At 33.2% G+C, this 14357-nt stretch overlaps 1 protein-coding gene and 2 pseudogenes across 1 annotated transcript; all 3 read left to right on the forward strand.

The window, feature by feature from the left end:
• The first annotated feature begins 1280 nt into the window (after window positions 1–1280).
• Window positions 1281–6196, forward strand: LOC120210360 (annotated as a pseudogene).
• Window positions 6197–7411: 1215 nt separating this feature from the next.
• LOC120210361 lies at window positions 7412–10837 on the forward strand (annotated as a pseudogene).
• Window positions 10838–12316: 1479 nt separating this feature from the next.
• Window positions 12317–13703, forward strand: LOC120210362 (60S ribosomal protein L18a-like). Its single transcript, XM_039209117.1, has 4 exons — window positions 12317–12416; window positions 12603–12718; window positions 12833–12896; window positions 13222–13703. The coding sequence occupies exons 1-4, from the start codon at window positions 12402–12404 to the stop codon at window positions 13561–13563; spliced, it is 537 nt and encodes a 178-aa protein (XP_039065048.1). The 5' UTR covers window positions 12317–12401; the 3' UTR covers window positions 13564–13703.
• The last annotated feature ends 654 nt before the right edge of the window (window positions 13704–14357 follow it).

The raw sequence follows: 14357 nt of genomic DNA on the forward strand, positions 1-14357 counted from the left end.
GACTTTTGGCCCACATCTTCTGCTGCAGATGCATGCAGATGTGGTCCACAGACTGCAGACCTTTTATCTTTGCAAAAACAAACATCACATAGGTGTTTCAATCGTCTTCTAAAAGACATCATGTATTCCGGCCGACTTTTGATGTTCACTATAGTATTAGTCCCACTTTAAAAAATAACTTATTCAATACATCATTGCAACCATTTTTTTTTCTTCAAAACTCCACCTTAGCACTTTTGCCGTTCATCCATAGTCACCAGTAGGCCGGGGATAGTTAAACTTGTGTGGGAAGTAAGAATGAGAAAGAAAAAGAAAAGAGTTGCGAGTTAAAGGTTGCATTTCGAAAGTTACTATATAATTGGATTTGAATATAATTGAGTGTGATTATATACTTGTGGTGTGTTTGAAAATCATAATAATTTGCTGGTCTCATTGTATAGGTGTAGCTAGAGACCCTTAATTACACTATTAAATTCTTAAGGGGATGGGTAAGAATTATTGTATGTACGTTTATACCTTCCATTTTGTAATTAATATTATTTAATTTTTTTAAAATAGTATGGATTGATTATAAAATAATATTTATTCAAATATTTTTTAAGTTCATTAATAACATACATGATCTACATACGTAATTACTTGAACCTAGAATTTATAGGATAAACAACACTCTCCATTACTACTAAGATCACTCAATATTATTTAAAATTTAAATGTAATTACAATTTGTACTACTAAACATTACACAAAGAATTACAATATAATTATACTGCATCGATAAAATATATATATAAAATCATTTTTATAATTATATTTATGTAATTACAAAGGTAACAGTTACATTTTTATACAACTATATTATAGTGTTTAAATGTGTCCTAAATATATTTTACATTCTTGTCTAGTGTTTAAATGTGTAAATAAACAACATTGATAATACAATGGAACCAAGTCCGAAAGTTTTGCTAGTTGAACCCTAAGGGAAAAGAGCGATTGGTTTGGACACTGTCAACAGCAGTGGACTGCCCCGCCGAAAGACCACGCTTATCAAAACTCCAATATTAATTATGGTGGCAAAGTGGGAATACAATTTTATTTTTTGAACAGAAAACACTAGATTTTTTTCACCTTTTCTTCCTCAAATAAAAAATATCTGTGAAAAAATGAAATAAAATATTAACAGTTTTCACCAAGTACTCAAGTTTTCGCATAAAAAGGAACCCACTGCCCTAGCTTCTCATCATCAAAATAGAGCAAACATTAAAGAGAGATAGAGAAAAGCAAGCAACGGCAGAATGGCTGAGAGCTGGTCCATAAGCGAATGGGTTTTCGTTTTTATGCTCATATTTGCTCATTTACTTCTTCATCACTTGCTGAAGATGGTATGTACTATCACTTTCCTCCATTTTTTTTAAGCTCTAATTTGCATTGTTTATGGATTATAATTTCTGGGTTTCTTGCTTTTGTTTGAGATCTGTTAATTTATTTAGCTACAGTAGCTTGATGAATCGGGATTTTTTTAGCTGATATAATAAGTTCTTCCATCGGGGAGGTCATTTATTCAAGGAGTAATTAATAAACTCACGGTTTTAAAACTTAGCGGCCCACGTTTTAATGTCCATTTATTTCGGTGACGATGCTTTTTTTATTGAGTTCCCTGCAAATGCCTTCTTCTTCCTTTGCTTTTTGTCTGTAAACTCGATGATTCCTTTTTTTGTCTGATAAATCCAGTAAATCGCCCCGTTTAACTGGAATTTGTTTAAGAGTGAGCTTTGTTCCTTGTCCAAGCTATAAACGTTTGTATTAAAATCAAGGGTAAAAATACATATTTAGTATCACAACTATCATTTGCGATCACTAAATTATTATTATTTTTTAAAATCATTCTTCTCCTCTAGTTTTGATTTCATTTTGATCAATCGGTTAAAAAATTATCAACTGTCACTATAATATAATATTATTTCATTTTTAATAATATAAAAAATTCATTTTGATCAATGGGTTAAAAAATTATCGACTGTGACTATAATATAATATTATTTCATTTTTAATAATATAAAAAAATATCACATTAATAATATTGTGAGTTTTTTTAATGACAAGTAATCAAAATTAAATTAAAACATAATATTAAATATAATTTAAAAAATAATTAAATGATCAAAATGAAATAAAAATTGATAAGGCATTAAAATATAATTAGTTCACTATGATTGTTTTTGAAAAGTACGGTGAGAAAAATGCTTTTAGATTATTTAGTTGGTTTGGTTATGATTTAAGAGTACAAGTGTTTGTCCCACCATAATTGAGTGTTTGTTGAAGATCAATTCTCACATTTAGTATGCAAATGAAAGCATGTTATTGCTCTAAATGCTTATTAATTAGTTAGCATTATTTTTGTTACCAGATTCAATTATTAATTTATTTTTCAAACCTAGAAAGCTTTGAATAGAAATTCTAACTGCTCCATCACAATATTTCCGTGCAAGTTTTCTTTTTTCATTTTTAAAGAATAATTCTGTGCGAGTTGAATTCGTTTCCATGTCACTGTTTGTGATCTGTCGGATTAGATATTTTGATTGGTAAAATAAATTCGAGTCCAGTTTATGATAATACTTTTCGATCCGTCCTAATTCAAAAAAAAATATAAGCATTCTTTATATATTTAGAGATAGTGTAATCATATATATATATATATATATATATATATTTTACGTAATAAAAATTATATATTCAGTCGGATTGATTGTAATTTTTAATCAAAAAAACTGATCAAATTGAATAAAAACTTTAAATTCAGTTTAAATGATAAAATATTTGAGTCAATTTTAAATCGATAAAAAAGTATGATCCATGTCCACCCATATGATTGTCGCGTACATTATTAATCACCCTCGTTGGATAAGAGAATTTTGCTTTATCAATTGGCCGAAAGCTATAACATTAACATTTGTGAATGATGTTTATTGGGTTGAGTGATTAAAAAATTAATATTTTTTTAAGTAAAATCTTTAACTTTAAAACCCAAGAGAATTTAATTTATCGTTTAATGATTTGATCTAACTCAACTTTGAGTTTAGTCAGGATCCCATGTAAGCATTAATTGTTGGAAGATATTAATTACTCAAAGGAATATATTTGAAAAGTTGAATATTTTTTCATTTCACAAAAATTGAATTTTATATGATAAAATATCAATACTATTATGAACTTATAAGAATTATTAGAGAAAAAGGTGCACACATTTCTTCTCCATTTTTTATCTTATTACCTTTAGTCAAAGTAGGGATAGCCCTGTAGTGTAGAAAAGCAAATATGGGCTGAAGCGGTGGGTAGGACCCACACGGTGAACAATGTTGCCTATTGCTAAACTTAGGTGGGACCGGTCTGACATCCTTTTATTGTGCTATCGAATCAAAATCTTGAAACTTTTTTGTCCTTATTTGGGTATTGGATTGATGTCCCTGTCTGTCACCGGCTTAATGTTTATGCAAGTGGCCGTTTTAGGGTTTATCTTCTTCCTTCATTCTTTTGGCTCTAAATAAGTAAATATAGATCGATCGAGGAGTGTTGAATCAGCCGTTGTATCCATAAATTTTTTATATAATTTAATTTCCATCAAACAATATTTTTAAATAATTTAATTTGATTTTTTATTTTGTAAATTTTATATTTTCACATTATTAAATTTCTTTAAAAATACATATCTTCTTTCATAAAATCTTAAATGCATAAATTCCTTGAATTGAAGTTTCCTTAATTAATTTGATTATGATATGAGACTCTTCTAGACATTAAGGCTAGTAAATTCGATATCGTTATCCAAAGCTATTGTTATCAATTCATTTATTGAATTTATTATCTGTCTGATAGTGGGATGGACCAGTGAATCAACCGATGACGATGAAAGATATCTGCGCATGTGCTTTACTTAATATCGTCAAATTATCTTGCCGTCATCCGTATGCGCACGTGTACGGATAAGCAAGCTTGTCTTTCTGATAATTCATGGAAGCCGAAAATAAATGGTAAATTATGTTGTAGGGCTGGTGGCCAACGGTGATTTCGAAACGCGACCATCGAACGGCTTCCCAAGCGATTCAATATCCGTCGGCCCTACCGAGATCCCCAGCTGGAGAACGAAGGGCACGGTTGAGCTTGTCTCGGCCGGCGAGAAAGTGAGCGGCGGGATGTTACTAATCGTGCCCCGCGGCACGCACGCAGTTCGATTGGGCAACGACGCTGAGATCAGCAAGGAAGTGCCGGTGGAGAAAGGATCGACGTACGCGATTACGTTCAGCGCGGCACGCACCTGCGCGCAGTTGGAGTCGCTGAACGTGTCCGTGCCGCCCGCATCGCAGACAGTGGACCTGCAGACGTTGTACAACGTGCAAGGGTGGGACCCGTACTCGATTTCTTTCGAGGCGGATGAGGACAAAGCGCGGTTGGTTTTTAGGAATCCGGGCATGGAAGATGACCCGGAATGCGGGCCCATCATCGATGATATCGCCATCAAGAAACTCGTCACCCCCGATACGCCCAAGGGTAAGAGAAACAACAAATCCCTTTCTTTTTTCTTCTTGCTTTTGCTTTTTTTCTCAGCCACTTTATCTCCTTTATGCATGCGTGATTTCGGTGTGTGGGGTTCCACATAAGGTGTTAAAGCTCGTTTAGTCGCACTACCAGTGCTGTACTACGGGGAAACACATAAGATCCTGCGATTACTGCAGGAAGAATTACATTTATGGGTTAGGTGGATTATTAACTTTTGGGAGGGCAATAGTGTAATTTCACCATTGCACCAAATTAGAATTTCATAATTTTTGAAAGGACTTAACAGAAATTATAAAATTATTCGGAGAACAAGTCCCCTGGATGAGTCACCACCTAGTCCTTTACACACCACCAAATCTTCAATTATTAGCTACCCATTTCGAGTTCATACAAACTCATATATAAAGGGCTGGTATCTATGTAAAAAGGAGGGTCAAATGACGGTTTGGATCCCTTAATTATTCTAAAAGTCTGTATTTTAACTTGACATAATTTGATCCTTTATTTTTATATTATTAGTTAGTCGAAATATATTGTTATCTATTTTGGTTAAAATACCCATGCAGACTTTTTGAAATGCTGTTTTCAACACAAAAATTATTTTAAGCATGACAAGTGAAAAGGGACATTTAAAGAAATTTATGTTAGTATTTTAATCTGAATAGTTAATTGTTTGAACTAATTAATGATATTGTAGAAGTAAAGATCAATTATAAAGACTAACTTCTGAATTTGATCATATTAGATGATCAAAACCGTAATTTGACAAAAGATGGTTAATCCCGTCAAAAATTTATTTTAGTGGGGTTTGTTTGCTATTTTTTTTTCGCTCACGATGTTGATCGAGTTTACTTTGCTGCTTTGTTTTCTTCAGACAATGCAGTTGTTAACGGGGACTTTGAGTTCGGTCCTTGGATGTTTCAAAATGTATCTCTTGGTGTCCTGCTCCCGACCAACCTCGACGAAGAGACATCCCCATTACCTGGATGGATGATCGAATCAAACAGAGCGGTTCGATACATCGACTCCAATCACTATGCAGTACCAGAGGGAAAACGTGCCATCGAGTTAGTCTCGGGCAAGGAAGGCATAATTTCTCAAATGGTCGAAACCACACCGAACAAGCTATACAGCTTGACCTTTTCTTTGGGTCATGCTAGGGACAAATGCAAGGAACCACTAGCAGTCATGGCCTTCGCAGGAGATCAGGCACAAAATTTTCACTACACCCCGGATTCCAACTCCACCTTCCAAGTTGCCAGTGTCAATTTCACGGCCAAGGCCGATAGGACCCGGATCGCATTCTACAGTGTGTATTACAATACCCGAACCGACGACATGAGCTCACTATGCGGTCCGGTGGTGGACGATGTTCATGTTTGGTTTTCGGGATCCGATGGAACTGAGGTTCGGATATTGTTAGGGCTTGGACTTGCCTTTTGGGCTTACCTTTTGGTTTTGGTTTGAAGTTTAGATAAGTTTCGGTAAAAGGGTAAAGTTATGCTTTTGCAATTTATAAGGTTTTAGCTTTTAAGGCATTGTAATTGCCGGCAAAGGCAAATATATCCAAGTTTCATTGTATGTTACCTTGTTTTGGAGCTTATCTTTGAGTAAATGAAAATAGCTTAAGTTGCATTTTCCATATTTTTCTTATTTTTTAATTATAATTTTCGATTCATGCGCAACATGAAAAGACATGTCGATACCCAACTCTACAAATGCCCGCTGAATAAATAAGCATCTTTGAACAATATGTTTCATGGATTCTGGTTCCTCTCTACACACAGGGTTAAGTGTTTTTAGATTTATTATTATATTATTATTTAAGTCTTTTTATAGACAAGGCTTGTCTAGAGTTATTCTAAGTTAGGTTTGAATAGATCGATTATTAACATGTCTATTAATACATTTTAATTATTGATTTTTGTTTTTTTTGTTACAAATTATTGATTTTAGTTATAATTACATGATTGCACTAATTATACGGGTAAATTAAATATGTGATCATTTAACTTAATTTAATAATATATCTTTCAATTTATCAATTTTATCACTTAAATATTTAAATGATACCAATCAAATCACCTGCTATTAACTTTGACTGTAGAGCTCACAATTAACAAAATTAATATAATTACATATTTGATCCTCATTACTTAGACACTCTAACAATATTGTTATAGTTAATGAATTTAACCATCTAATCATATAATAACACATGCAATTTAAAATTATTAAATTAAATTAAAATTAAGACCAAATTGATGTAATATGTAAGTAATGGTAACCAATTGTGTAATTATAATAGTTTTGTTAAATGTCATATAGGTTCCTTCATTAATGATAGGTGACTAAATTGACATTATTTAAATAGTCAAGTGATTTGCTTTATAAAATTAAAAAGAATCGAGGACTATATTAGAATCTCCCCATAATTAAATGATTATGGGTACATTATACCCTTATATCTATAATATCATTTGTATATTATATTGAATAATTTTTTTATTATAACCATTTATAATTTATTACTGTAATATATTCGTAACCTAAAAATTAACGTTCCATTTGAATTAAAAATATATTAAATTTATAAACCCAAATTTTATTTGAATACCAAATATAAAAATGAATTTTAAAAAATTCAAAATTAAATTTAAATTTTTAAAAATACCTAACCAACGATCTATTTTAATTTTTAATGGAAATATACAAATTTTAAAAAAAAATTAAAAATTCAAATATCAATATTGTCGCTCAATATGACAAAAACACCCTTGTTGGATCAAATTGAAAGTTTTACCGTTTCACTATAACAGGGTCCCGCAGAAAGCATTACGTTTTCCCAGAGAGAGCAGGCGAAGGAAAAATAAAGAGGAAGGGCGGGCGGTTTTTGATTTTTTTTGCCTCCTTTTAATAATTAACTTTTTCCTTGACTCCCTACTCTCTCTCCGAGATGGGCGGCAACGTAGAGCCAACGACCGTCACCGCCGGCCCTACGCCGCTCTCTCCGCCGCATGATTCTCATGATCTCGTTCCCGTCGGATCCGCTGAGACGGAGGAGGAAATCGAGATTCTATCTCCGCTGTCCGATGAGGATCACGACCACGCTCACGGTCAAGATCGGGATCAAAACCAGAAATCACGAGAACTCGTCGGCGAATGCTGTCCTCACCGATGATCTAAAAAACAAGATCATTAAGCAGGCAAGGGCTCAAAATCATCCTCCACTGCGTTCCTGAATTCTTGATCCTTCGAGTTTGTTCTGCCCTTTGTTAGATGAAGTTTATTGATCTTTGATTCTCAATTCATGTTTATTTGTATTTTGTAGGTGGAATATTATTTTAGCGATGAAAATTTGCCGACGGATAAGTATATGATGAGTCTGATTAAGAAGAACAAAGAAGGTTTTGGTGAGTAACTACAATTCTTTTCATAGAATTAAGAATTTAGCGTGCTTAATGCTTTTACCATCTGCACAATGTATTGAAGGATAATTTCACGTTTGAATATATTGTATTGCCTTTTGACTGGTAGCCTCGATTAGTTTTGCTTTGTGGAAATGACCAGACCTGTTCGATCACCACGAAGTTAATGTGCCAATATCATAAAAAGACTATCAAAGGAGATTCCGCAGTATCACTTGCATTTCAATTTTTGATTGCTTTCACTAAATGGAAGATTGAAGAATGTGGACTTGAATTTGGTTTTGAAGTAACTTGTGGATAGACATGGATGATGTATTAAAATTTGTATACGACGGATCGTTTTTCTCAGGCTTAACCTTATAAGTACGTATTGCAAATTCATGAATTACATTGAAGTTTCTAATTTTGTGGGTGGTTTTGACTGAAACTCTGAGAAAATCATCTTTTGAGTTTTCCTCGAACAAAGAAAAGTGTGTTTGATCATAGTACTTCCCTATAAGTGAGATGAGAAGGGCTCGGTAATGGTGTTTGTACTTCTTTTTCTCATGCAATGAATGGGCTACATACTGCTTTCTGATTCATTGTGTGTTCGTAATTCATATATACATGTCCTGAATTGATGTTGCCAAAATTGATCGCATAAACTTACTACTAGTGCTGCATATTGTTATTATTATAATTACTATTATTATTATTATAAGGTTAATGCTTCACATTTCAGATATTAATAGCTGTTCCTATTATCACAGTATCTTATTATCTTATTTTTTATTTTTCTTTTCCTTGCAGTTTCTATATCAATGATTGCTTCTTTTAGGAGAATGAAAAGACTCACCAGAAGCTATCCATCAATAGTTGCCTCGCTTAAAGAGTCGTCCATGCTTGTATGCTTCTTTTACGAATGCCTTTATGACCCTGACTTGCCTGATGTTATAGGGGTTCAAAGGCTACAATTTAAATTCAAAGAGATATAGATTTTTTTTTTATTCCTCTGCTATGTAATTTCCTATTCTCTTTTTGAAATGTCTCAGGTTCTTAGTTCTGATGGGAAGAAGGTGAAGTGCCGCAATCCTCTTCCACCCATTAAGGTCAGGGACCCTAAGGTACTTCTCTTATGGAACTTAATGACTTCCCTCGCATTTGTCTCTTTAATTGACATCTAATTTGTGGACCCTAGTTATTCACTGTTTTGGTAGAAAACCTTCCAGCAGATCATTCAGTGGAGAACATTAGGAGGATATTTGGTGAAGTAGGACAGTATGTTTTTCCCCTTACAAAGCGCAGCACACTCATTCCTTAATGATGTTATTTTTGGGGTTTGTGCTTCCTCGTTTGAATGATTGTAGATTTCTTTCTGAATTTTCAGCATAAAGAATATATTCCTCCGCGATCCACATGCTCTGGAAGAGGCAAAGAAAAATGCTAGGGCAGATATCTTGGTCAGCAGCAAGGTTTGGAACTGGTTTCTATCCAGTCAGAAACTTTTTGATTAACTAATTGATTTTTTCCTTCTCCCTTAATCCCCCTCCCCCGTGCCGGGTCCTTTTTCTAATAATATAACCAGTTCTTGGATATCATGCAAAGCATTGACTAGATAACTGCTCAAATGCATTTTTTGTGTTATTTGTGGTTGATTTTGTATAACAATGTTGGCAGATTAGCATGGTTTTTATGATGTTTAACTTCTGTGACCATCTTTGAGTTTGGCATAGATTGTAAGCATGGCTTTCTTTATAAGAGCTATCTGCAACAGATTTCTTCCTGTATTGTAATTTTCTGTTAAATCCCCTTGGTTTTGTAACATTCAGTGTTTTTAATGCTTATATGAAACTTTCTGAAATGGGTTAGAGAAGAAATAATTCTCGATTCTAATTACAAGTCATTCTGAAATGATTTAGAGTTTTTTTTTGCTGTTTTACACCTCTAAACTTTTAGGTTTGCTAATTTACTTGATTACTGCTTGTAACAATATTTTTGTTTATAGCATTGCTTATGATCTGCTTAATTTCCTTGTTTTTGGATCTAGTTACATGCTCTAGTTGAGTATGAGACTGTGGAGGCTGCTGAAAAAGCTGTAAGTGTCAGCGAAGTCGTTTATCAACTGCAATTTTCTTTCTATGATATTATAGTGTACTTAACTGAAATCAGACTCAGTTTCTTAATTGATTTTGAACTCTTCTTTGAATATGGGATCAGGTGACTACTTTTAATGATGAACGCGACTGGAGAAATGGCGTGCATGTTAAGCTTCTTAAGCGAACGGTAATATTCCTGTTTTTTTCACTTTTCAAACTTGGTAACGATCTGGTATTAATTCCCCCCCCCCCCTTGTCACAGAGCAAGTATGCTCCTCGAAGGCAACCTTGGAGGGGACCTGAACCTGAAAAGAACAGCAATGCTCGAGCATCTGATCAAATAGGAAATTATGAGAATCATACCCCGAGTCAGCATCATGAAGGTTTACCGGATGTTGAGGTGGGCTATATTTTCAGTTTATATGTTCCTGAAAGTTTCATGAATTTGGCATAACGGAATTTTACATTCTAGGACGGTGAGCATTTGTCCAAGGAGAAAAACGGGCAGCGACCTAGAAACAAAGGACGTGCAAGGAAACCGAAAACTCATGGTACCAATGGACTTGGTATCAGAACAACCTGCAACACTAATCATTTTTTGTACTTTCTTTTTTTCCCATATAATAAATAATTTGCTTCAATATGTTATGTTATACAGGCCACGGAACGACATCCTCATCTCATGCCATTGAACCAGCAAAACCACCTCTGGGACCTAGAATGCCGGACGGAACTAGGGGATTCACAATGGGACGTGGACGACCTCTCGTCTCTAAGTAGTCCTTATCGAGCACGTGCCCTGGTATAATCTCTCTGCATTATGTGTTGGTTGTTGTGATTGTGAAACTGTACAGACGTGGGAAGCTGGAAGAAGGGGGTTTTCTTATAAATGTGGTTTCAAAGCCTTTGAAACCCAGTCTATGGTTTATTTAGTGATGCTGTTAGCTTTATTTATCTTTTGCAAACTGCCATCGATGGTGAAAAATAGCGCCTACATGGCTCTTGTTTTCGAATTATGTTCATATAAATTAAATTTGTAGCGAAAATAATTTGGTTATGATTAATTGGATGTGATATAATTGATTGTTCGTTTTGATGTAATTAACTGATTATACACTCTTTCCAGTTTCCACTGCCTTAAAAAGCTGTTTAGATTAATGATTAGAATTAAATTGAATTTGGTTATTGTGTATTATAAATACTAAGAAGTTGGTTATTCGGGCAACATTGTGCATCTTAGTCCAATTAAACTTTGTTGAACTTTGCTTTTACATTTTGTAAATATGAATGACAATTTTTATAATTTATATAAGTTTTTATGTATTAATATTGTGCTTCTTAGTCCAATTAAACTAATTTCTTTTTATAGATTTAACATAATACTAATTAACATTTTTAAAATAAAAAATATCAATTTTGTAAAAATAATTTTATTTAATTCTTTTTATTAGTACAAAATGTAAAGTAATCATTAATAGTTAAACAATATTTCAGCCAAATACTAATATAGTGATAATTATTTATTATAATATTACAGCTGACTATTAATATAGAATTTATAACTTTTCAAAAAATAATTAACAAATACTATTTAAATAACACTCATATAAAATTTCATTATCCCACCAATAATCATTTATTAAAATATTTGTATTAATATATATTTTTACGTGGAGTAATTTTACCCACCGATATATAGTCTGTGATTATGTTTATTGTTATAATTAAAAAGTGACATATCAGGATTAATTATTATTGTATTTATACTTCATTTCTCTTTATATAAGAAAATGATAAAATTAAAGAAATTAGAGAGATTAATTAAGAAAATAGATCATTTTAAATAATAATTATCAAAGTCGTTTTGAACATTGATAATTTTAATAAAATATCCGTTGTTTGATAAATATTTTTTTGACATCTCAAAATTCTTAGCACTCAAATTGTTAATGATTTTGACGAAACTCATCAACAATTATCGAAGTCATTTGATTTCATTTTTCTTACCCAACATGAACAATTTTGTCAACGATTAGATATAACAATAACGATTACGGTTCAAAATACCTATTTTTCTTATCATTTTCCTATATAAGCCCATCATTTCGGCCTGAAATAATATAATTCAATATTCATATTGAGCTTTTAAACAAGATCTTAATTTATAACAATTTGGGCTGACATTTAGAAATTTACCAAACCCATTTAAAAACCATAAAACTAAGCTTAATACAGAATCCAACCCGATTTAACGATTCCAGTACACTATAAACCTTTCGATCTGACAAAACCCTAATTGAGAGAGAGGACCTTGACTTATTCAGATATTATCGTCCCTCAAAAAATGGTTACTTTCAGGGTAAGTGCTCATCGCCTCCTCTCTCATCAGCTCATCCTCGCTTCTCGCTTTTTTCTTAAGATTTGATGGCGGCTTTGTTATGTCATGCTTGGTTTCGATCCATTCGAGATTTGGTTTGGAAATTTTTAGTTGTCATTATTATTAGAAAAAGTAAGTATTTGATTTTGTTTTGTTTTGTGGTTGTAGTTTCACCAGTACCAAGTTGTTGGAAGGGCTCACCCAACGGAGAGCGATGAGCATCCCAAGATTTACAGGATGAAGCTTTGGGCCACCAATGAGGTCCGGGCCAAATCCAAGTTCTGGTTAGTGATTATTTTCATTGTCATCTTTGTTTTCCTGGTTAACTTTAATTTACATCTGATTGAAATTGTTAATTGGCTCTGTTTTTTTTTTGTGTTCTTGAATATATTCATTAGGTACTTCTTGAGGAAGCTGAAGAAGGTTAAGAAGAGCAATGGTCAAGTCCTTGCCATCAATGAGGTATATATGCTTAGTATTATCCATTTGATAATGTACCCTCTATCAAGTGATTTATTGTGGGATGATGTGTTGAAATTTCAATAGGAAAAGTACCCTTTTCATTGTATTCTTTTAAATTTTTTTAGTGTCATTTGATTACTGTTTGAAACTATTTTGATCAAATTTTCGGTATTTAGCTCATGTCTGTGCCGATTACACTGAATTAGAATAGCAGTTCTTGGAATCAAAATTGGTTTGAAACTTTTTATAATTTGATGCTTGCAACAAGTTATAAATTTACTTTGTTGTGATCCTGTTGTTTGTTTCTTTACTTGTTAACCTGCAGATTTTTGAAAAGAATCCTACCAAGATCAAGAACTATGGTATCTGGCTTCGCTATCAAAGCCGTACTGGTTATCACAACATGTATAAGGAATATCGTGATACTACTTTGAATGGAGCTGTTGAACAGATGTACACTGAGATGGCTTCTCGTCACAGAGTCAGGTTCCCTTGCATCCAGATTATCAAGACTGCAACTATCCCGGCTAAGTTATGCAAGAGGGACAACACCAAGCAGTTCCACAACTCGAAAATCAAGTTCCCATTGGTGGTCAAGAAGGTGAGGCCACCTACCAGGAAGCTGAAGACAACCTACAAGGCATCGAGGCCCAACTTGTTCATGTAATTTCTCTCATTTGATGAATGAGAGGGAGTTAAGGTAATTGTAGTTCTACAATTTTTGGTATCGAACGTATATCGGTTTGTTGATCGGATATTGTTTTTGTTTGAGAAGCCTAGGCCATCAGACAGGTTGAACATTTTGATCTCTTGGATTTTATTATCTCATTTTGTTTACTATGTGATCTTAGTTTGTCTTTCACATTAATGTATTGTTTAATGTTTGAACTCTTTCTCGATTTGATTTCTCGCATCTTCCTGCTAATTTCCAGACCTCAACTATAAAAAACAAGGGATGGATATTTGACCTGTATCTAACGGATTCTAATATGAGGGTTGATTTTTTTTTTGAAAATTCAGGTTTGGGTTGAGTTGGAATTTTTGAAGGACAAGATTGGGTCTAGGTTTAGGGTCGAAAGTACAAGATTGAATTGGGGATGGATATTTGACCTGGATCTAACGGATTTTAATCTGAATAATCATGACTTTATAGGATTGAACCTTTTTTTTTTTTGAAAATTCAGTGGGTTGAGTTGGAAGTTTTGAAGGAGAAGATAGGGTCTAGGTTTAGGGTGGAAAATACAAGATTGAATTGGGGAATAATGGTATAATTGGCCTTCATATAGTTAAAGGATATTTATATAGCAGGTTCGGGTTGAGTTGGAATTTTTGAAGGAGAAGATAGGGTCTAGGTTTAGGGTGGAAAATTCAAGATTGAATTGGGGAATAATGGTATAACTGACCTTCATATAGTTAAAGGATATTTATATAGTTAGAGATAATTGTTATAATACCCTTCTT

This window comes from Hibiscus syriacus, unplaced genomic scaffold, assembly GCF_006381635.1.
Source record: "Hibiscus syriacus cultivar Baekdansim isolate YM2019G1 unplaced genomic scaffold, ASM638163v2 tig00109923_pilon, whole genome shotgun sequence".
NCBI lineage: Eukaryota > Viridiplantae > Streptophyta > Magnoliopsida > Malvales > Malvaceae > Hibiscus > Hibiscus syriacus.

Bases quoted from the DNA above. Each gene is read 5' to 3' on its own strand.
- LOC120210362 (XM_039209117.1), top strand. The intron at 12,719-12,832 runs GTTAGTGATTAT...TATATTCATTAG, and splicing joins CGGGCCAAATCCAAGTTCTG to GTACTTCTTGAGGAAGCTGA. The intron at 12,897-13,221 runs GTATATATGCTT...GTTAACCTGCAG, and splicing joins AAGTCCTTGCCATCAATGAG to ATTTTTGAAAAGAATCCTAC.